The 24,661-nt window shown below is 38.1% G+C and overlaps 2 protein-coding genes across 6 annotated transcripts in view; both read left to right on the top strand.

Annotated features, from left to right (window-relative positions):
- Nucleotides 1–5,528: 5,528 nt before the first annotated feature.
- NUDT12 (nudix hydrolase 12) lies at nt 5,529–20,307 on the top strand. 3 transcript variants are annotated; one of them, XM_074855165.1, is made up of 7 exons: nt 5,529–5,824; nt 6,763–6,976; nt 10,510–11,105; nt 11,964–12,131; nt 13,914–14,027; nt 15,537–15,736; nt 16,998–20,307. In XM_074855165.1, exons 2-7 carry the CDS (start codon nt 6,771–6,773, stop codon nt 17,106–17,108), a joined length of 1,395 nt encoding a protein of 464 aa, XP_074711266.1. In that variant the 5' UTR covers nt 5,529–5,824; nt 6,763–6,770; the 3' UTR covers nt 17,109–20,307. The 3 variants fall into 3 exon arrangements, with proteins under 3 accessions (XP_074711266.1, XP_074711265.1, XP_074711264.1); XM_074855164.1 differs by lacking the exon at nt 5,529–5,824 and adding an exon at nt 5,839–5,972; XM_074855163.1 differs by lacking the exon at nt 5,529–5,824 and adding an exon at nt 6,012–6,145.
- Nucleotides 20,308–20,445: 138 nt separating this feature from the next.
- The window catches only part of LOC141937467 (uncharacterized), a 47,256-nt gene continuing 43,040 nt past the window's right edge, over nt 20,446–24,661 (top strand). For 2 of the 3 annotated variants that reach the window (XM_074855160.1, XM_074855162.1), the window contains exon 1: nt 20,446–20,915. Coding sequence is in view for 1 of the 3 variants with exons in the window: in XM_074855159.1 (XP_074711260.1) it covers nt 21,870–21,979 (110 nt within the window). In the remaining 2 variants the exon portion in view is untranslated. Of the gene's footprint in view, nt 21,980–24,661 lie in introns of all 3 variants that reach the window. The other variant, XM_074855159.1, reaches the window with a different exon arrangement.

A 24,661-nucleotide genomic window follows, 5' to 3' on the forward strand; every position in this document is an offset into this window, starting at 1 on the left:
TGATTACACTAACCCACTACAGAAAAATAGTTAGTGCTTGTATGTGAGGTGTGACAATATGAATGCATCCCCCCAAAAATACTCCAAATTCAGTAGTCCATATTCCCATTTATTTTTGCACTTATCTTCTAACTACTAATTTGGAAGAGACACACAGGCTTTGAGAGTCTGAAACAGTAAGATCCTAGAGATACAGCTTCTAAGAATAATCAGTGAAGGAGGGTCACAAGTCATATATTCAGATGTTAGTTTTCCTTACTGTCCTGGTTTTGGCCAGGACAGAGTTAACTTTCCATGGGCTGAGAGAGAGCACAGCCAGAGGGCTGGGTCCCGACTGATCACTGGAGCATTCCATGTCATGTGATGTCATGCTCAGCATATAGGCGGGGGTGCTCTCTCACAGGGTTGTTTTCAGTTTCCACATCAGCTGGGCAGGATTCTCTTGTGGGTCGAGATCGCTGCTGGGGATGGGCTCTGTACCGGTCACTGCTCTGTGAGCCACTACTGCATTTTACCCGTTTTGGACTACTATCATTACTGTTATTCTTCTGCTAAGTAAATTTTTGTTATTTAACCTACAAAGGAAGCTCAGAGTATTCTCTTCAAGTTTCTTCAAGATTTTTTTTAACCCTTCAGGCATTTGGAATTCCTGAACAGCTACATGCTTGGGTAGAACCTAAACTTACAGTAGTTTCTGGCTGAGAGCAGTCTCTTCTACCACTTTTCCATAGTAATTCTAAGAGCCTGTTTTCATAATAACTGTATATTGCTAAGCTTTTGCAGGTAAGGTTATGAAACAACTGGGGATCAACACTTCTCTTCAGACTGCTTCTCTCCCATTTGTACTATCTTTTAGGTTTGCGTGGCAGGGTTTTGGTAGCAGTGTAGGGAACTACAGCGGCAGCCCCCTGTGAGAAGCTTCTCAGAAAGCTCCACCAGCTCCAGGTCGGACCCACCTCTGGCCAAGGCCGAGCCAATTAGTGATGGTCGCTGCATCTCTGTGAGAACGTATTTAAGAAGGGCAACCTGAGGTGGGGAGGCACACTTGTGAGGAGGACACCTATGTGAACACCAAGGTCAGTGGAAGGAAGGACAGGAAGGTGCACTGGAGCAGAGACGCACCCCCCCCACCACCACCACCCATGGAGATCACCAGAGGAGCAGAGATTTGCCTGCAGCCTGTGGAGGACCCCAGGACCCTATGGGAAGAAGCAGCCGCCGTTGTTGCTGTTCAGCGCTGGGAGGACTGCAACACATGGAGGTGACCCGCACTGGAGCACCTCAGGAACACATCCCATGGGGAGGACTCACAATGGAGAAAGTTTGTGGAGGACTGTCTCCCATGAGAGGGACGCCATGTGGAGCAGGGGGAACAATGCTGAAGAGTGCTTCCCTCTGCTCCCATGCAAGAAGAAGCAGCAGAGAGACTGCACCCCCCATACTCTGCCCCTGCACCTCCCGCAGAGGAGATAGAGATATCAGGAACAAAGCTGAGCCAGGGAAGAAGGAAGGGGTGGGGGGACGTGTTTTAAGATGCAGTAATGCTTCTGTCTGTTAACCCTTGGTGTCGTTAGCATTTGAATTAAAGTGATGTTCTTGTTTTTTTCCCCTAATGTGCCTGTCTTTTGCCTGTGACCATAATGGGTGAGTTAACCCTCCCTGTCCTTAGATACAGTTCCTGAGCCTTTTGTTTCATTTGTTCCTTCCCAGAGCTGTGGAGGAAGGGATGAGTGAATGGGCTCAAACCGGGAAACATGCTAAAAGGAGTAATGTTGTCTCACTTCTTGCAGGCACTCCAACTCTATTTTTGCCTGCACACTGCAATGCTGCCAAATGCATTCTTTATGGCACATGTAATTTTTTCTAGAGGCTGCAGCACAAAATGAATAGGGCATCAGGGCATTCAGATATTACTTCCTGTTTGCTGTCTGCAGTAATCAGAAAGCATTTTGAAAAGCCTATCATTAGTCATTATCAATACAGAGCCACCAGAGTCTCCTCCAGGATCAGAGTAAACTAGTGGCACAACATCCATTTCCACTCTCACACTGACAACCTCACTCAGACTCCAGAAGCCTTACAAATACACCTTTACAACAGTGCACCCCACTATTAAAGAGCCAACAGAATCAGTCAAGTCAAATCCTATACTGGCCAGTATTTATTTATTTATTACAAAACTCAGGAACCATGGCACACCCAAGTCCGGCACCACTTTGACCTCTGAGCTTTACTCAGATGTTGAATACATCAAAGAAAAACACAGCTTTTAAAGCAAGTTTCCACTGCATATTTTAATTCTGAAGAACCATTAAATTGCTCTTAGAAATTTCAACTCAGTGATTAAATAAAGTTCTACATATTATAAGAATTTGTAACATTTTATCCAGCACAGTAACTAAAGCTGTCAGCAGAACTAAAACATTTTCAAACTCACGAGTTGATATGTTATGATCACTTTAAATTCCCATGCAATTTTTTTTTATACTTACTAATAGTTAAGACAAAGGGTACCACATTATTTTTGCAATGATGCACTGGGAGACGGCATAAATTCCACTTGAAGTACAAGTGACGAATCAAAAAATGTAATACAGGTGGAAGAACTGGATTTAGCTTAACCTGCATGTCCCAACTGGAGTAACTGCAATCAGTTTTGCAAGATCTTACTGTAGCAGTATCACTTTTGTATTTTGACATCTCAGATACTACTTTGTCTTTTTATTTTTTTTAACATATGAGAAAGCATGTGGGGAAGAATGAAAAAACCCCAAGCTATACAACTTTTAGTATAACAATTAATTTTAACTCATTACATAAATTGCATTTTCTAAAAAATGCGAACTTTTCTCTATTTCAAGGAGTTTTTCCATCCAAAATGGAAAAGAAGCCTTAAAAAAATAAGCATTAGTCACCTTGTACTGCACTTCTGGAACATGTATAGAACTCTGGGAAAATTAACAACAAGAACTCTTCTGTCCAAATAGCTTATCATTCAGGAAGAAAATAACGATTCAGATTTTGCAAACTGAGAAAGCCTTTAGTGATACTAAAGCTGAAACAATTCCTTTATGTTTGGAAAACAGGGAGAAAAAAAAAAAAAAGAAACTTTGAAGAAAGTTCACAAGTACAATTCCTTCAAAGTGACTCTTCCTTCAGGGAGGCAGAGACAGAAGTTTCTGTAGGATCCAATATACACATGACTTATATGGTCAAAACTTCCTAACAGCAAATTAGGGGAGAAGAAAAAAGGGGAGGCAGGAGCATTCTCATAGCTATAATACCCTAATTGCACAAGCAAGATTTCACATGCCTTATGGATGCAATACAAAGTATACATACATTTTGTTCAAGAGTTTAAAGGAAAGAATCTTCCACGTATTTAGCTGATACTGAAGTCAGCGTCATGCTAAAAGAGATAACTTGACACCCATATACACATAGAAAAATTCTAAGGCAAAAAGTAAAAGTTCTAGCAATACTGAAAAGTACCACTGATTTTTTTAGCCTTTAAAAAACAAATTTATTACACGAAAAAAGCCTCATAAAGTAATTAAATAATGGGGTATTAAACAGTTTAGTTAGATGCTCATCTGAAACTCCATTTCACATTGTACGTGCCATAGATGACAAAGGTACTGCCAGAAGCACCACCAAAGATCGTAAAAGCCTCGCCAAACCAAACCTGATCTTTTAGTCTATAGTATTTCTTTCACCATGTAGCAGATACTTGTTGATCAGTGCTACAGTGCCATATTTTCTGTGTGTATATAGATTATACACAAGCAACTTACATGTCTCATTATCTTGAAAAGGAATATTAAAGAGATGGCACATACTTGTGTCATAGAAGTATCTTTCTGAATCCCAAAACATCCATCTTTCAGCTTAGTCTCCCTCCTAGTATGTTGTCTAGGATTTAGAATGCTTTTTTTCTTGAGTTTTACACACAAAGAAAACAAGTTTCAAAGCCCTTGACAGGGTACCATGAGTTAAATAAAGAACACAAAGACTGCGTTAGCCCACTTAAGAAACCAGGGAAATCATTACACAGAGCAGGATGTAAGGCTGAGTTGTCATAACTTCATAAATGGCACATTTAAGACATTAGTAAGAAGTAGAAATGTGGCTTTGTCTATTACAATGATAAAGCTATTTTCTTCTTCAGCCATTAATCACCACAGGAAGAAAAAATTACTTTGAGCATTAGCTACTGAAGGGCTGATGGCATCCCTTCACCAGGTGGAAAAAATTGCTTACAGGTACATGACCCACATCACAGAGGATATGGCTAGTTTCCAGCTGTGTGAATAAAATTAAAACCACATCCCTTACCTTTTTCATTTGTTACTATCTTATCAATTCTTTATGCACATTCACTGGTTTGTATCTGCATTGTTTCTAAGGGGAGTTTTCTCTCACACGGCTCACCCTCTGCCGAGGAAGTTTTAAGAAGAATACAGAACTTAACACCAATCATGAACTTTAAAGTTTGCTTATCAAAGTTATAAAGACCACACAATACATGCATAAACTTTGTACTGTCTATTATGTTCAACAAACCACTTACTACATATAAAAGCAAATTTTTAACAGTGACCGTCTAAAAACAATTTAGAACTGCACAAGCTGCAAAGAACAGTAACTTACATAAACTTTATAACTTATAATAAAAATAACTTAGATAAAAATTGAGTTTTAAAAATTAACGTTAAGTTTTTCTATCCATGACTACATGAGATATAGCAGTTACATCTGCCATTACTGGGACTGAAAGGACCCAGTCACAATTTCTCTCCTCCTCTTCACTCAATACTGGAAACATATGACACTATGGTAATATATGGACTTTGGAATATATCATATTTTCTTAAAGCACCAGGGACAAAAGCTGTCCAGTTCTTCTGGTTTGGAAGGTATGTGGTGTTGAATAAATTTGCAGGTGTGAATCCTCCCAACTCAAAAATTCCAAAGGCAAGTAAAAAGAAACTCCCGTATTTTTGTTTTCAAGTAAAGCGATTTTAAAAGAATAGTGTTCTTATTCTCTGAAACTTCATGGCCAACATCAGGACTTGAGACTATGTTTGTCACTTGGTTAACAACTTTTGTAAACCAAGCACAAAGCTTGTTAAGTAGTCAACAGAAGCAAACAGTAGAATAGACTGAAACACTCCCATGTTCATTTCTCTAGGACTAGTACAGCCTTAACTTCCCCAAGCTTTTCTTAGCCTAACAGCACACACTTTTACTGGAACTATCTTCTGGCTTCTAAGATCATTCCATTTTCCCTGCTAACTCTTCTCCCCCACCGTAATATCTCGCTTACTCCAATTTTCTTACACGTACTTGCACGTTCTATTGCTACACGGTTTTGCCTTCCGCTAGCATGGTGAAGCAAAGCTAAAAAAGATTGATTGCTTTCTATAACCATAAGCTTCCTCCCTGAAAGACAAAATGGCAGTTTCTTCCTTCACCAGTCCAGCAAGTTGGCCCAACTGGCAGCAGCACTCAGGTCACGCGGCTGATTTCCACCAGCGGTAGCTCGCTGCCGCCCCCGCCCCCGGGAAGCCGGCGGCACTGCAGGCCGACGGCCGCTGCAGAGACCGGACGCTGTAGTACGGCGCACGGCCGGCACCGCACCGCGGCGGGCCTTCCGGCCGGCCCAGCCCCACTGTGTGCACCCGGCCACCACCCGCGTCCGGCTCTCCCCCGCGGCACCACGGCCGCCGCCGGGCGGGGCGGACCCAGGACGCGTCCCCGCCGCGGCGGAAGAGCGCCCAGAGCCCAGCTCCCCGCGGCCGCTGCGCCGCGCCCGCCACGCACGGTAACAGGGTGCCTTGCGGCAGCGGCGCCACCAGCCGAGCCCGGAGCTCACGCGCGGTCCCGCCCTGCCCTAAAGCGCCTCCGTGACCGCTGCTCCCCGCACACTCCAGACACTCGGCCGCCCCCACTCTAGCGCGCCTCGGGGGCAGGTGGCTGCAAATCCGCGCCGCTGCGGCGGGCGGGAGAGGCCGGGGCGGGTGGCGTTGTTTTGCGCCGGCGCGGTGTCCGCCCCGGCGCAGCGCGTTCAGGGGCAGGGCTAAACCGCCAGGCGGTCGGAAGGCCGTTACGGGGTCATCCAGGTTTCGGGTCCGTGGAGGCAGTGGTATGCGTTTGTGTGTGTCTTTGAGAGGTGATCGTGGAGCGAATACTACGGAATATAAACTTCCGTTGTTTTGCGCGGATGCCGGCTGCCAGCTGCGGTCCCAGCGGCCCTGCCCCGGGGCGGAGGGGTGGGCGGCCGCCGGAGGCGTAGCAAAAGATACTAAAGTCATCTGTCACTGTTCGGAGGATTCCCCCAGCCTGCGAAGGGACTTGCCTTTTTGCGATTATTTTTCATTGTTTCCAACGGATCAGACTCGTTTCTTGGAGTGGGGGTTTTATACTCTTCTGTCTTGTGTCTGTGTTTGATCGGAAAACGAGAACACGTTTTTCACATGCAAAGAAGCTTCACTTTCACAGCAAAATCTTTCTCTCCTTAAGTCTCTTAAAAACTAGTCTTGATTTTTAGGATAAAATTTCACTGTATTTGGAGATGTGTGTGACTAAGATTTGGTTGGAAATAGCAATGTCATACAAATTAGAAGAATTTGACTGTTGTGTCCATACTTTTGGTGATAACAATGGTTATCTGTGTAGCGTTAAAGTTAATTGCTTTACTTAAATGCTTTTACTAACGGTGGACATGTTTTCAGGCATTTTTGTTTTCTTTTTTTAACTTAGTTGCCAAAATGACAGACTCTAAAAAGAACCTCCATCAGGACATCATTTCTCAGCTGCATAATTTTGCTGCTGTTGGAGATGCAGCCAAACTGAAAGCATTGCTCAGTCGTTATCCCTCACTTATCAATGCAGCTGCAGATAACGGCTGGACAGCCCTGATGTATGGTGCCAGAAATGGACACCTTGAGGTTGTCCAGATTCTTCTTGAAGAAAGGTAAGCTGTTCAGTAGATCCCATTGAAGAGCTCTAACCTGAGTCCCTTTTTGTCCATTTCAACTTGATCTCAGAAAAGTAAACTTATAGATAGATAGTAGCAGAATTTTCAGGGTTAAAACTCAAGAAAGTGGAGACCAGGGACTAGTGGCATTCCTCAGGGATCAGTATTGGGACCAGTGCTGTTTAACACCTTTGTCGGTGACATGGACAGTGGAGTTGAGTGCACCCTCAGCAAGTTTGCTGATGACAGTGGAGGTACAGGGTGCCATTCAGAGGGACCTTGACAGGCTTGAGGTGCGGGCCTGTGCAAACCTCATGAAGTTCAACAAGGCCAAGTGTAAGGTCCTGCAATTGGGTCAGGGCAATCCCAGACACAAATACAGGCTGGGCAATGAGTGAATTGAGAGCAGCCCTGTAGAGAAGGGCTTGTGGGTATTAGTGGATATAGGACTCACTGTGAGCCAGCAGTGTGCCCTCACAGCCCAGGAGGCCAACTGTATCATGGGCTGCATCAAGAGAAGCATGACCAGCAGGTTGAGGGAGGTGATTCTCCCCCTTTACTCCAGTCTCACGAGACCCCCACCTGGAGTGCTGTGTCCAGCTCTGGGGCCCCCAACATAAGAAGGACATAGAGCTACTCAGGTGAGTTCAGAGGAGGGTCATGAAGATGATTATGGGGCACCTCCATTATGAGGACAGGCTGAGAGAGTTGGGGTTATTAAGCCTGGAGAAGAGAAGGCTCTGGGGAGACCTTATAGCGGCCTTACCAGTGCTTGAAGTACAAGAAAGATGAGGAGGGACTCTTTATCAGGGAGCGTAGGGATAGCATGAGGGGTAACAGTTTTAATCTGAAAGAGGGCAGATTTAGATTAGATGGTAAGGAAGAAATTCTTTACTGTGAGGGTGGTCAGACACTGGAACAGGCTGCCCCCTCCCTGGAAGTGTTCAAGGCCAGGTTGGATGGGGCTTTGAGCCACCTGATCTAGCGGAAGGTGTCCCTGCCTGTGGCAGGGAGGGTTGGAATCAGATGATCTTTAAGGTCCCTTCCAACCCAAACCATTCTATGATTCTATTAAAATATACTCTGTGTCTGTTTATAACTGGATTCTACTATTGCAGCATGCTTTCCATATTTGCTAAGAAACTCATTAAAAGTTGTGAGCATCTCTAAAATTATTCCTTTGATCTTCAAGGATATATTGTCACTCCTCCCAGAGCAGAGACCAAGAGAATAGAACAGAATTTGTAGTATCCCATTCCAGCCACTGTACTGAGTATAAATTTGGTGTATTTGATTGTTCCACTTAGACTTTTTCTCTAAACCGCTTGCATCTATGTTACACTGCAGAATGTTTGCTGATGTACTGGCTGCTAAGTGGGACATGACAGACACACCTTTACCAAAGTTACTCCTTGATGAATTTCAGTTATCTCTTAGTTTTTGGACAATTCACTTCCTCCTTCTTCCTTGAGTTGTCACATTATTTTCTTCAGTCAGTATAACACCAAGCATGTTCATTTGTCAGAAACTTCCTATCATATTTGTTGTTTATATTCAAGTCAACTGTTCTAGTTTTTCAAGACAACCAGAAAAGCAAAGAATGCTTCAACGCTCTCCTTGAGACACCAAAGAAGATTCTTCTGAAGCCCAAATAAAAGTCAGGATCCAAATATTTCCAATGGAAAACATTTCAGAATGAAGGGTGAGAGTCGGGTGTTGCAGTTCAGCTGAACTCTACATTAATCAAGCCCACTCTGTTCCTCTCTGCAACCCTAATTACAGAACCAAGCAAGTTTAGTTCATTCTGTGGTTATGAGTAATCTCAGGATGCACAGCATTCCACAGCCTTCAGTGATCATCCTACCTTTTTTTTTTTTCAGTCCTACCCAGATGCTGTGCCCTCTGCTGGGGTTGCTGTTTTCTACTGTAATCAGTACATTCCAGCACATAGAGGACATTCCAGCATGTAGAGGAATATCTCACTGACAGACTTTATGGATTGAAATCATCTGTGTATTGAGGAATCTTTTGAGATTTTGGGGAATTTACCCATTTGGTAAATAGGAAAACAGTTTTTTAAGTTATGCTTACTGTAAAAAAAAAAACAAACGTGAATATCTGCTTGTAAATGTCCCCTTCAGGCCCCTTCTTTTAGGCAGGTGAACTCAGTTCCTGATGCTGTGGCCTCATTGATCTCATTTAGTTCATGCTTACTCATATTAATCATTTGGGAAAATACAATTGCTAGATATATAAACGTGAATATCTGTGAAGGTAATATTACATAACATTCCAGAGACTCATCCTGGAAAGCTTGTCAATTTTTTTTTTATATTCATCCATATTTGAAAAAAGCTACAGGAAATGTTTGTAGACTGGAAAAAAAGATCTTACCGATCTAAAGAGTTCAGGCCACTGCTGTGGACACTGAGAGGTAGCCTAATCACAGTCTGCACATACCTGAGCATATAGAAGGGGGAAGACAAAATCAGAACAAAATTTGGTTGCTGAGAAATAAGAAATTAAGAAGGAAATTAGGCAAGATTTTGCCTAAAGGAAGCTTAATCCTTAAAGATAACTGGGCAACAGTAATTTCTTCAGCACTGAAATCTTCTAAATTAAGTTTTGAATGCTTTTCTATTGAGGTTATTATAAAATCCCAAGTCAAAACAGTCTTGCGAGTGGTACAGCTACCAGTGTATCAGCAACATGATCTGATACTGGCATCTTCTGGTTTTAAAAACTCATGGGTGGCCCCACATCTACTGTATAATTTGTAGTTTACACTGAAATTTCTGGTTTACTTATCCACTTGAGTTTAAATTGACAAAAAATAAATGCATTATTTTTGACCTCCCAATCAACCCCAAACTTTCAGATTTTTTTTTTTTTTGTTGTTGTTAATATCACGAGGCAATGTTTCCTCATCTGTGTCGTTCTGCAGACATTTTGGTAACAAAGAGATCCCTACAGGGACCAGCACACAGTTGTAAGGGTGCTATTTCTCTCACTAAGCAGAGTCTGTATTCTTGGTTCTTATTTAATGGTAAATGTTTTATTGTAAACGTTTTGATGCTGTTTTCAGCATCTTCTAGAAAGTAATGTTCTAGAAGTTAAACTGCCTTTTTTTTTTTTTTAATTACTGGTTATTCAGAAGAGATCTGTAGCCAAATTTCTGTTAATGATCTTGAGCCTTTTTTTTTTTTCTTTTTTTTTGGCGTGATACAATGTGTGGGATTTTAATTCATTGCTGTTGTAGTACTGCATGAGCCTTGGTAAGTGATAATCTGGAGCGGAACAACACAAATGTAGAATCTGGCCTTAGCAAAAGAAAATGAAGTATGATTACTTTTCATCACCATAATGCTAAGTATTTAGCCTAAAGAGTGCCCCAATATAGACAGAGTGTCTAAAAGTCGTTGCACCTTAGGAGTATCAGATGTATATGCTGTAAGTGAGAATAATACAGCATCAGGACTCTTCCTAAACATATTTACCCTGTTAACCACTGTTCTTTTCTGTTTCTTTAGGTGTGACAGGTCCATCACTAATAAATCAAGGCAAACAGCTCTGGACATTGCTAAACTTTGGGGGTACAAGCACATAGCTAATTTGTTGGCTAATGTGAAGGGTGGGCAGGTGCCTAATTTTCTGTCAAATGATGTGAAAGAATATGAAAATTATTTTGGTTTGACACTTCTGGACAGAAGGAGTGATAAAAGAACAGATTCCAAGTGGCTAAGCAAAAAACAAAGTCATCCAAATACAGTATACATCCTCTTCTCAAATCTAAGTCCTTTGGTTACTTTGGCAGGGGGAATAGGGAGCCCCCAGCAGCCGGAAGTAAAGCTTTGCAGGCTGTACCACAAAGATGTGGAGCAGTACATGAACCAAACTGAAGAAGGCACATTGATTTTTCTTGGAGTTGAACTCCAGTTCCACATGAACCTGGTCGCTGCTTGCAATGGAAGAGTTCTGCAAGAAGATGAAGAGGATCAGTTAGTTGCTTGGTTTGCTCTTAGCATAGATTCTGCTTCTGCTGAGAAATTTCAACAGAAGCATGAGGACTGTTACTTTCTTCACCCACCAATGCCAGCACTACTGCAGCTACCTGAAAAAGAAGCTGGTAAGATGCATAAAATGCAGCACTTATCAAATGTGTAATCAGAAAGATACGGTTTGGGATTCACTGAGGTATAATGCAAGGAGAAACCACTGCAAAGGAATCAGGTATTTTCAGTGGCTTTAGAAATACCCTGACAGTGGTTTTGTGAAGAATTTTGTATGTAAGAAAATGTGTGCTTGCAAAGGGCTAACATGCAACAGCAAGTATTAGAGTGTAAAATCTATGGATCATCATGGTACTATTTAAAGATTAATGCATGCGCATTATGGTTCTAAATTTTCATTACAAGAAATTAAACGAAGTCCCTAATAAGTATGTTGGATACCTGTCTGAGAAGTAAACTGTGAGCAAGTCTTAGAAAGTCAGGATCCCAAAGTGAATTAATGTCATTATGGACATGTTAACAACTGCAGTTGTAACAATTTTGCTTTTACAGAAGGATAAAGGGCAAGCTTGACTTGAACCTGAAGTTTAAATGAAACAATGGATTATTATGTCAGTACCTGTAGTAGCCCTAAAATGGTCATCTAGAAAAGGTGTGGTATATAATTATGGCACTTTGTCCAGACAAAGTAACTTTTGTGAGAAATGGGGTATATTGATCTGGATAAATTTGTTTCTGAACCCATAAATTGGTCTGTAGCTACATAGTACTGTGCTCTATTGCGTAAGCTGTGCTACAAAGGAAAAGATCTGAATTACTCATCTTGCTCAACTTCTCTTGTAGTAGATTACAATTCAAGCCATAGTCTTACCTTTATTTTTATATTAAACTTTACTACTTGCTTTTTCTATACCTTTAAAATCTTACATGAATTAGTATATAATTTTGTGTGTTTTCGTTGTATTACTTTAAAGGAGTAGTAGCCCAGGCTAGATCTGTTCTAGCATGGCACAACCGCTACCGATTCTGCCCAACATGTGGGAGTGCAACCAAGATTGAAGAAGGAGGTTACAAGAAAAGTTGCTTAAAAGAAGATTGTCCCAGTCTCCAAGGTGTTCACAACACATCATACCCAAGAGTTGGTGAGAATATTGTAGGATAAACTTGGTCAAAAAGTGGCTTGTTTGTACTATTATATACCTGTAAATCAATTTATTTTGTTATTTCAACTGCTTGCTTCTGTTCCAGGTCTTACATACTTGTTTCTCCTCAGAGTACATGTGTCTCAGCTCTATTTAGCATTAAGTAGTTCAGGCTTCTCTTCTTTCAGTAGTCTGTGACAAAATCAATCTATTACAATGGAGTAATATCAGTTAGAAGTTCCAACAACTGAGATATCAATACAAAGGGTCACATTTTACTTTTTTTTTTCCTTCCCTGCATATTGTTTTCTCACTTTGCAAGCCATCCGAGCTTGAAATGTGAAATTTGGTCCTGTATCAAATTTCTGATGCAGTGCTCATTTTCCTGTAGTGCCGTTTTGACTGTGTTAGTCATCCTCACTGGCTTTCACTATTCATTGTCAGTTGCAAACTGCCAGGCCTATTTCTACTCAGAATATAAGCTTGTATAGAAAGTCTTTTATAGGTCCTTTTTTTCATCTGTTGCAAAGGAAGTATACTATGTTATTGATGGGGAACCAAGGAAGGAAAAAAACTTACCCTTTTGTTCCTGGATCATTTGGTAACTCTTTGACCACATTTCCCTCCCCTACCCTGTCCTCTCTTCTGCAGTTGTAGTTCTGGATGTTGTATGTGTGTTGGATGTTCTCTTACATGTCCTACATATACCTTTGTAGTAATCAAAGCAATTGTGCCATATTCTTTTGTCTTATGGACTATAGTGAAGCCTGCTAAAATACTAGTGGCTGTTTCTTTACAGTCTCTATCACAACAAGCTTAGAGAAGGAGTAGGATTATATAGGAAAGCCTGATGAACTAGCATTTTCTACTGATGCCTCTCTCTGAAGAAAGTTTACAAACAACAACACTGCATATTCTATGCTATGCCATGTGGCAGATATCTTTGAGCAGGACAGCCATCTTTGAAATTATTGCTTATTGTTGGTTGCTGAATCAAGCCTTTTCATACAGAGAAAATACTGGTGTTTTGGACCAAAAAAAGGTCCCAGAAGAACGATAGCAAGAGAGCAAATATATACAGGCAGAGGTAGATAGAAAAAATTAAAAACAACACATTAAGATACTTTAAGAGCTAGATAACAATAAAAAGGGTGAAAGGATCATAGACAAACACTGTGAAGAAAGGCATGACAAAAAGAATGATACCAATAGGAGAAAAGAAAGAAAAAGATACATAAAATGACCAGAAGTGAGAAAGTAAATAAAAGTGCAACATCAGGTGAGAGATTGATAGCAAACAGTCAACAAAGTCAAAAGTGGAAAGTTTAGTCAGTATTTACATTGTAACTAGAGTATCTAGCTGGTCTTTGGTATTTCAGACAAAAGTACATTCTTCAGGCCTGTGTGTGTAAAGGAGGTGATAGTAAATTGTTTTGCTGTAGAAATTATTGCTATCTGCTGGATGCATGGCTAGGTTAGTATTGCTGATACTCTTAACAGATTGTGTGCTTTGGTTGCAGGTATGTCCTGCATTTTAAGCCTTGGCTAGCAAACTGCTTCTACTAAGCATGTATGTGTGAAACAAAATAAACAGATATCTTACATGGAAAAAAAACCAAAAATGAAATAAAATAATAACTTGCTCTGCACATCTGTACAATTCTGATTTCAATCTCTTAAAGGTACATGCATTTACATGCATTGGTATTGAATAGGCTGAAATTTATCACTGCTTCTAGGTCTCTCAGATGTTGAAATATATTCCTTTCATGTCCCTTACAGATCCTGTTGTGATAATGCAAGTCATCCATCCAGATGGGAATCACTGCCTTTTAGGTAGGCAGAAGAGGTTTCCCCCAGGAATGTTTACCTGTCTTGCTGGATTTGTAGAACCTGGTGAGTAATTTCATTTTCCCTTACCAAACAGTTTTTCTCACATACCGTATTGTACATTAAAAATAATATAGAAATATGTTCAGTGTTATGTCAAATAAATGTTTTTGCTTCCTGTTAGATAAGTTGTTACAGTAAATATGCCTGATCTGTACTTTCCAGCAGCTGATTTATAAAAAAAGCAAAAAGCAACCAGTAAATATGATTTTAAAATAATTTTCTCATCATGCACTCTTAAATCATGTATTTAAGTGAAAAAATATTTTGAAACACATACAGGGTCCTTTCTTTGGTGACACTTAGCAAGGGATTAGCAAAGGAAAAATAAGAGTTAAAGCATAACTTAAAGTTAACATAAAGTTAAGCATATGCTTACATGTTTAGGGCCTGATTGTTTAGATGGAAGATAAACAGAAATTATATAATTTCAAAAGGAAAGAGATATTTTGCTAGCTGTGTTCAGGAATAATAGTTGGAATTAGTTGCAATTTTTAGTAGCTGCAGAACAATTTGTAAAGCATTCTTATATTGGGAATGCATCTTAATCACCAGTGAAACTATATTCAATAGCTGTGTGCAGGTGAAATATGGTGACAGCATGAATAAGTTTATTCAGGTATCATTTGAAAAAAGTCAAGATGTTTATTCCTTCACTTCTTTCTTTATTCTGCTGGCCTTACTACCTTCTGATGCTGAATTGAAGTATATAAACTAAAATTTAAGAGTAGCTGATCTTGTCATCAGCTTCTAATCAGCTGAACATAGCTGAACTAAAACTTCTATCTCTGATACATGGACTGTCTGTATCAGATAAAGATTCAGTTTAATGAACCTGTAATCAGTGATTACAACATAGTACATGTATGCATATGTAAGCCTATCACCATCAACACTCCACATACAGATCTAGCAGTTTTCTGTGAATATGGAAGTAAAGCTTTTCATTGCAGTTTAAGTTTGGAGAATTGTCTGTATGTGTTAAGACAATGGAGAATGAGTCAGGAAAAGTGAATAATACAATGCAGGAATGTGTGTAAGTCTTCTTAAGTCTCTATTTTCTTACTATTGTAATTTTAAATACTTATTTTCAAGTTCTATTACATGCTGTTACAATCATACTGATAATCTAAAAAAAATAACACTGCTATTTATAAATGAACAGATCAGCATTTCAAGTAATTAAAATAACAGTGTATTTCCTACCCAATTTTTGACATTTTAGGTGTGGTACTAATAGTTTGCATGTATGATAAGTTATCAATTCAGGAAATAAGTATTATGATGGAGAAATCACACTCTATTTTCAAAGTTCCATTTTGCTTTAGTGGCTAGTTTTGCCTTATTAGACTTCTGTATCTTGTGCTTAGGATCTGCACCCTGATCTGTGAACTAGATCTCTATAGATAATTGTTTTGGGCAGTTTCAAATCTTTTAAGTCAGTTCAAGGCACAGGATGTAATCGTTGCTTGGGGTATCTTCATCAGCTGCTTGCTCTTTGCCCTTTTTAATTAGGCGAAACAATAGAAGATGCTGTTCGAAGAGAAGTAGAAGAAGAGGCTGGAGTCAAAGTTGGCCATGTTCAGTATGTCTCTTGTCAGCCATGGCCAATGCCCTCCTCCCTAATGATTGGCTGCTTAGCTGTTGCAGTGTCTACAGAAATTAAAGTTGACAAGAAAGAAATAGAGGATGCCCGTTGGTTCACTAGAGAACAGGTAAAGTTCAATTTAATTTCCTTCTTGTATTTATTAGTCCGTGACAGGGTTGGTTCTGGCATACAATAGATACTTGCTTTTTTCAGCAAGTTGAATGAGCATGTATACTCTCTATTTTATCATACTACAGTTGCATTATATTGGAATTACAGATTACACACAACCAGAGAAAGGCAGATATTTACGGTAATTTCTGAGTCACTTGCACGCCCATTTTATATTATTTTTGCCACTTAGCTATTCACCTTTTCCTTTTGGGAGATAGCCAAATTATTGTTATTTTAACCCACTTCCTTAGCAAGCCTGTGCTTCTCATTTTGGCAGAAGTAGTATTCAGTAACTTTTAACATCTGTGTTTCTCCAAACAAGCATGCTACCAGAGTTGCTCGCAGGGGGGAGGTTTAGGTAAAAACTGTGGGACTTAGTTTGAGCATCTTTTTCCATGCAGTACTATTTTGATACTCTGGTATTGAATGCAGTTTACTGTGCATTAATAGGATATTCTACACTTAGCTTTCCTGAGTATTTAAAATGTGTCAAATAAAAGAGAGGAAAAAATTTCATGAGTGGAAAAAGGAAAGATTTCTTACACAATGTAGTCTTCACAGGTTTTTCCACAGGCTAAACTTTCAATAACAGTGTATTTCTGCCTAGCAGTTGCAAGTGTTTTGAATCTGTAAGTCAACTTGAAGGCAAAGTTAATCACCTATAATGTCAGTGTATTCTTGACAACGCTGAGAGCATTATTTTAAATGAATGTCAGTTCTGAATACAGCTAGTCACATGCAGGTTGGTCTAGAATTGGAAATAAGTGTACTTCAGAAATGTAGTAAATTAAAAGTGTATTTTTGTGTTGCTTGCAACTGCTTCAGAAAACCAGCAAAACACATTTCCTTCTGCACTCCATGTGGAGGAAAAAAAACAGAATAATTTATGGAACAGTGTAGAGCACCATCTGGTGGTCCTTACAGTAAAGAGGCTTCACAAAAACCTTAAATACTGTGTTAGCAGTCAATCTCCACAGTTGTATTAGAAAGACGGTCTCCTTTGAGGCACATTTGAGCTCAAAACTGTCAGAGTTCACACAGAATCCTGCGTGGTTTTTTCTCTGCATCTGTCTTGGAGAATCTAGTAGTGGCTCTAGTAATGATAGACTCATTGATCATCATAGTAAGATAATTCCTGCATTAATACAATGTTAGATTCCATATAGTATATTATACTACCTTCTAACAAAAAAAAAAAAATGTCTTTATTGCAGGTCACGGAAGTTCTCATTAAAGGAAACCAGCGTTCTTTCTTTATACCACCAAGTCAAGCTATTGCACACCAGTTGATAAAACATTGGATTGGAATGAATGCTAATCTTTAGTTCAAATAATTGATTTCTTCCAGTGAATGCTAAACTAGGAATAAATTAGAAAGAGCTTTTCATTTAGTAAATATGCAACCACATGAATTTTTGAGCTTTTCGTTTGGTTTCTCAGCTAAACCTTTGTAGGTTTTTCAGATCTAAGTTAGAACTGGACAACAACCCAGTGATTATCTCAAGCAAGCAAGGAACAAATAGGTAAAATTGGTACCTTGTTGTGCACAGGCTGCTTTTACATTTTAGAATCAAATTATTACACTTTTTGCTATTATGCTTTTGATGTTTGATTTGGTCTTTCCTGTCCCCCACTGGAAGGAGTCACAGCGTTACAAAGAGGCCTGACCTTGCCTGTTGTTTGAACTCTGTAATTACATCCTCATATTTTGTCTTTCTCATTTTTCCTATCGCCATTCTTTAAATTCTGCCTGGCACAGTGCTGAAAGTCTTACCAATGGTTATTTTTAAGCTAATAGCACACTTAAATTGTGAATATGTAGTACTTTGTATCTTTTACGTTAATAATCTAAGCAGAGTATTTACTCCTCCAGTGTGATTTGGCTGCACTTACCCAATTGTACATCAGCCTGAATTTAAAGGTATAACACAATATTCTGTTTATGAAAAAGGTATTGGAGAACCATCCCCAAAAGCCTAAATATTAGGTATTTTTATAAGATAATAATGTACTTATTGACCCTAGGCAGTGAGTTATTTCATTCTCTGATAATTAGAAATAGAACTGCAGAGTAATTGAGGAGAAAGGTAGATAAATTAAACAAGACATATTATCTCAAAATTTGTACAAAATTCTTTTATGGAAATGGAGACACTAAGATTGTTACTGCTATTAAAAATTTTACAGTGGAAAGAAATATTTACCCCAGTTATAAGACTGGAAAAGCAATATAGGAATTGAAATATTTATATTAATAATCATTATATTATTAAAATTATGTATTGATATAATGCTGCAGTTCAGATTTGTGCCTTAATTTGTTGTGTTACTGAAAAAAAAGTTAATATTCTTTCAAAATGGAAGGTTACAAAAGTATTCTGGTTGTATTATTAATGTCATTATGTAATGGTTCAGTAGTATGTGAATATGCATTCATTGCAGTAATACAAAAAGAAATGCAAATGACCCTAAGCAAATACAATTATAGTTGTAATTATTAGCTTATTATCATATGGTGATTTGTTTATTCAGAGTAATTTTAATATTTTTGAATCAGTGAATGATGTCAGATTTCTTTCAAATTATCTGCAAATTGGAATCAGTAAAAATGTTTTACAAATCCTAATAGGTTTTTTTTTTCCATCCAATGTTATACTGTGCTCAGCAGCCTTTTTTTTTAAGGCAGTGCATATCAAAATTTGAAGCAAGAAGCATTTCTGACAGCCTTAGAACAGCTGACAAATCATTACATTGCTTCATTCTCTTGTTTCAGCTATACCTACAAATGAGGAAAAACAGGTTATCTGAGCTATCTGGAAATGAGAAGGAAGCAGTACACCGCTTCCCTTAAAAATTGCTTTTACAGAGAAGGGGGAATAGAAAAGCTGTCATGAACTACAGCTACCAGCAGAACCACATGTTATCGGTGAAATTAATCTTTAAAATGTGGGACAGAAGGAAGCCTAGTTGCAGGTTGTTCATACAAGTAAAGGAGAACATTGGACAGTATGCAAACAGTGGTGGAAGCTAAGCAATGGAATGAATTTTTAACTAGCACTATGATGATTACACATAAAGGATGAACAAGGAACAAATGAGGAGCAGAGGGAAGAGGGAGGATAAAGCAAAGGGCAAATATAGGTAGTGTAAAGATAAATAATTTATCACATTGAAGTAACTAAAAATACGTGTATAAGACCCATCCTAATACTTGGTTTTCATGTAGGAAGTTATGGTGGGTTGCTATAGAGATGGGTTTGTAACTGAAACTCAGAAGAATGTATCCATAACCAATACTGATATTAAGAATCAGACTATTTTTTTAATTGAGAATCGGTATAAACAATGTATATCTTTAATTAATTACAATGGTAATAATTTGAAAAATTTCATTTTACTACATGAAAAAAGCAGAAAAATAATAGTTTCAGAAAGAGAACAACACTTCAGTAATCTTTCAGTTTGAGAGTGATCTTTCAGTTCTAATAAATTCTGGTGTTGCAACAATTTTTAATATGTATACATTTTCAAAAGCTAAACCAACAGTCATTTTTAAGCTTTTTCTTTTTTCCTTCCCCAACACATGAACCATTCACAGAGAAAATGACAAACACCCCTTGTTTAAGAAAACTAATTTGATAATTTAAATCTCTTACTTAAAGTGAAACTTCTTTTTATTGCTTAATTTGACCTGTTTGTAGGTTGTAAGATTGAGTTTTAGTTTGAAAATACCTATGCATAGAATTTTTCTGAAGGGTAGTTATTGTTTGCAGATTACATATGAAATACCTAACTGAAAAGCCAAATGCTGTAGTTATTTAGCAACTAGAGGAATTTAGAAATGTGACAAATTAAATTCAGCAACAGTTAAACAGAGGGTGGTTCTGACTGGAATATGGTCAGTGCAAGACCTCCATAAGATTTGGGTTGTTTGCCTTATCCGAAAGACTGCAGTTTTGCAAGTAGGCTATTTCTTGCCACTAAGTTAGTGCAGTACATTAAGAAAATAGTATTCCTAAAACACTAAAAATAGAGAGGTTTTGTTCGTGCTGTGTAATAATGATCTCATTCTCTTCCCCCTTGCTTCTACAATGGTACCAGAGCAAAAAGAGTACTCATTACATGCAGACGTACAAGGCAGAAAATTCTGGAGATGCCTTTTCTCCCAATTTACCTATATACTAGTGAGAATTAACTTCACTGTATAATTTGTAAATATTCTGTATTTTATGTGGTTTTGAAAATATAATCATTTACAAATAATAGGAACAGTAATTTGATAAAGTAGAAAAAAAAAGATGGCGTTGAAACACAAAACAAAATTGATACTAATAACTGTTAGCTGTTACTAAACTGTAAGATCATGTGATGTATTGCCATCTCATGTAAACTCATATAATACGGATTGTGAGATTTTTACAGACTTTGGATTGGTCGCTATAAGTATATTTCTTTTATCTCATTTTTCATATTGGATATGTGTAAACACATGGAAAATAAAATCATTCCAGTGTTGATACCATATATATATATACACAAACATTATATTTTGTGTTTTGTATAGGAATATTACCAAGTTGATAAACGATTATATTGAATTCTGCAACAGGTAAAGGAAGAGAGTGGATGTCAACAGGCTGATTAAAGGTAGACCAGTCATGATGCTTCATGGAATTAAATATACTAAGCAGATTCTGAGCTTAGGAGACAGAAATAGAAAAAGAAGTGGAGCAAGACTGTGAACAATGTTGCTTCCTCTTTTATCTTTAATTTTAATTAGGTAATCTGATTGATTAAGACTTTTCAGACAAAGCTGACATTTTGTAAAGCCCTGGTAAGTTTAGTTGTTACTTTTCTTACCTGCTTTAGCTGTTAAGAGTTAAATAACTAGTAGTCTTTTATTGGTTCAGTGATTGGAAGGATATGTGTATACAGCATATCATTGCTGACTGGGGTTGACAGTACAGAAGCGGTTAAGTCCAAAGGAAAAAAAAAAAATTGAACTTGTTATCCTATTAAGCCTTAGCAATACAGCCAGCCCATCTTTCATGAGCTTAGAAAAGCAAACTATTCAGAGAGTCCGTAATAGCAAGCAAATATCTGATGAAGATGAATACTGGCTCAGTATAACAGTAAGTATAAACATTTTTTTTTTTTTTTAATTGAAATTACACCCTGTCAGGTAGTATTCTGTGTTACTAATTGTTGTAACTCATCATAGCTTTTAAAAATATGGGATTTCTGCAGGGTTTTTTTCATAGTACATAGAATTTAAAGAATTTCAGTTATAGTTCAGTATATAGTTTAGTTTTCTGAAAAAATAAGAACGGTAGTTTCCCAAATAGAAGGGATTTTTCAGGTGGATTTTTGACTGTGAGTAAATAAGAAAGTTGTATTAAATTATAGGGATTTCTAAGATGGATTTTTGATTCCTAAGACTGTATCTGTCATTTTAGCATATAGGGACTTAATGTGTCTTAGTATATAATTTTAGAAGTGAAAGCCTACCTGAATGAACTTGTTACAGTGTACAACTATCGTGCAGGTTTCTTTTGGTGAACTGAGTTTCAAGAATAATCAAAGATTCTGGATTTACATTATTACAATGGATGAAACATTCTGAAGGCCAAAAGGTTGAATAATTCAGCTTGACAAAGAATTGTAGCACTTCATTGATAGGAACATCTTTGAGTATAGAAATTATATTTCATTATTGGAAATGGTCATGTGTTACAGTGAGATTTCTAATAATTTCATGACCAATTGCCACATCACATCTGAAGGGTATTTCACTTACCTGCTGTCATGTTCGATACTGACAAAGCATGAATTACATGCAAAAACAGAAACAAAAGTGACTAAAATGCAAGATAGCATACTAAATATCAGAATGACAAACTCACTGACAAGAAAAGGGTTAATCCAGCTAACATTCAAATTAGCAGTTTTTCCTTTGGTCTCTAAAAGAGAAATAGCAGAGGTCCAACAATGTCAACAGAAATGACAATTCATGGGATTTTTTTTTTATATCTTTTCAGAACTTTTGTTGAAGACAAAATTATTTTACCCAGTATAACAGAGATACAATGCACAGTAAAGTATGTTCTCTATGCCAGTTTTTAAAAATATGTTTTTACATACATGATAATAAATACATCCATTGCAATAAACTGACACCACTGGAAAAATCTGCTCAGTAAGTTGAAATATTCATTATGCTAAAAATATTCATTGTGCTAAAATCATCACATGATCTCTGTATGGACCATTTACAGCACAGAGACTACCTATTTCTCCATTTTGTTGCAGTGGAAAACAGTGCATATCTTTAAATGAGGGCAGAAATGAACAATCTTGTTGCAGAAATGAAACATCTCCAAAATACAAAATGCATGCTTATCTTTATTAATACATTATTTCTTCTTCTTGTGGCAAAAGCTCAAAATAATTAAACAGCAAGATTAGCTTAGTAAGTAAGTAGCAGCTTTATAAGAAAATGACTTTTATATATGGTTTTGCAGAATTTAAGAATTGAAAGCTGGACCTATGACTTCTCCCTGAAAAGACAAATATGCTTGTGCATATACAGCCCATGATGGCTGAACTTTTTTTTACCATGAATTTGCTGGCATTTACATTCTCAATTCTTAGTTAAAATAATCTTGAAAACATTTGACTGACTGCTACTTTATTAGCTTTTTTTAAAACTAAAATGAAGAGCTTCCTGTCTGCAGGAAGGTATCTTTAACATAATGGCAATAACGGTATACCCACTATTCCTTTAAAAAATACTGGTCAAAACCTATTTAACACTTTGTCTGGTGTCACTTGTTGCTTACAGAAGAGTCCAAAATAATGCAAAATCTAATTACAGGGGATTTGGATTTCCTGAATATGCTCATTTATGGCAAGAGTGATGTTCTTAGTTGCTTAGACAGTAACCTTCCTTGAGAATCAGAACTGCAGAAATATTATTGACTGATGTTTGCTATCTTCTCATGATCTGGCAAAGCAAAATCCTGATTTGGTGTGCTCATTAAAAATCCCACAGCACATTTCATGAAATAAAATACTTGATCACTGGGTCCCAATACAATACCTGTTGCAGATTAATTTCACTTACCCATGCTTTTCTAAGCATTTCGTTTGGATGCACTATTCTCATAGCTAATTGTATACTGCCAGATAACTACTGAGTTCCATTTGAATGGAACCCGATTCTTTGCAGCCATATAAGTCACGTTTTAATTAATTTTGTAAAATGCTTTAGGGTCCTGTTACAGTCCCTGCAAATGGCTGCCTGCTTCCCTTGTTCTAAACATTTTGCAAAGGCATTTTTTAAAAGCCAGTCTTTTCAGGAGAATATGTAGACAAAACTATAAATAGATGAAAATGAGATACATACCAGCCGAGGCAGGGAGTAAGAAACACAGCTAAGACAGACATTTTTGATAACATCACTTTTCTTGCATGTGTTTGGCATAAAATACATTTTTTGGCAACAGTCTTGCAGAAATGAGTGTTCAGAAATTATTCAAATAAGGTAATAGTGGGAGCTTGATAAAGAGATTTGGAGCATTTTTGTAGAAAAAAAAGGCAAAAACAGAAGGTATTTCAAAAAGACATATTTGAAGGAGGCAAATAAGAGGTAAATCAATAATGAGCCCTTTTTGCCTACTCTCTGTATGGCATTATTAGGCTCTCATACACAACTCATTCTAATGGCATTGTCTCCGTTAAGAGTAAATGATCTGTGGAGCATCTGCCTTGGTGCATAAAAACTAGCAGGTAATATGCCACAAAACACAGAAGAATAAAAAGAAAAATTCACAAGGAAAAATCAAGCTTTAAGAATAATTTGAGAAGGAGGAGAGGAACTAAGCAGTGAGAGCAGGGGCCAAACATAGTTGCTAAGTTGAGTAGCAAAGTCAAAGCAAAGATCAGTATGGAATAGAATATTGAGAAATACAAGAAGAGTCAATGGAAGTCAATGAGAACAAAATTCGGTGTAGTTAAGGTTATCTAAGGGCAATGGAGACAAAAAGTAGGATTCTGTATCCAAAGAGAGGAAATTAATCAAAAGGGTTTGACATCATTGAAATACAGAAGAAAAGAGAAGTAGAAGGTTTTTGTTTCAGAAAGGCTTGTTTGGGTATTCTGTAACAGTATTCTACAGTCTGTGAACAGTATAGGATTCAGAGGGGAAGTATTAAGTGAGCTGCCACTGAACGTATTTATAGCCATGCCTTCTACAATATAAGACACTGAAATTATAAGAAACTTACCATCTGAAACAGCAATTAATATTTTCCTGAAAGAACATTAAATATTTTGCAAATATATTGTATCACCACTCTATTCTGATTCAACATTATTAAATACTTGGACTTGTGCTGTCCCACACAATATCCTTGTCTCTAAATTGGAGAGACATGGATTTGATGGATGGACCAGTCGGTGGATAAGAAATTGGCTAGACGGTTGCACTCAAAGAGTTGCGGTCAACAGCTTGATGTCCAAGTGGAGAGCAGTGATGAGTGGTGTTCCTCAGGGGCCAGTATTGGGACCAGTGCTGTTTAACATCTTTGTTGGTGACATGGACAGTGGGATTGAGTGCACCCTCAGCAAGTTTGCTGATGACACCAAGCTCTGTGGTGCAGTCGACACACTGGAGGGAAGCTATGCCACCCAGAGGGACCTTGACAGGCTTGAGAGGTGGGCCTGTGCAAACCTCATGAAGTTCAACAAGGCCAAGTGCAAGGTCCTGCACATGGGTCAGGGCAATCCCACGTGCAAATACAGGCTGGGCGATGAGGGGATTGAGAGCAGCCCTGCGGAGAAAGACTTGTGGGTATTAGTGGATGGAAAACTTGACTGA

Source organism: Strix uralensis, chromosome Z, assembly GCF_047716275.1.
Source record: "Strix uralensis isolate ZFMK-TIS-50842 chromosome Z, bStrUra1, whole genome shotgun sequence".
In the NCBI taxonomy this organism is placed as follows: domain Eukaryota; kingdom Metazoa; phylum Chordata; class Aves; order Strigiformes; family Strigidae; genus Strix; species Strix uralensis.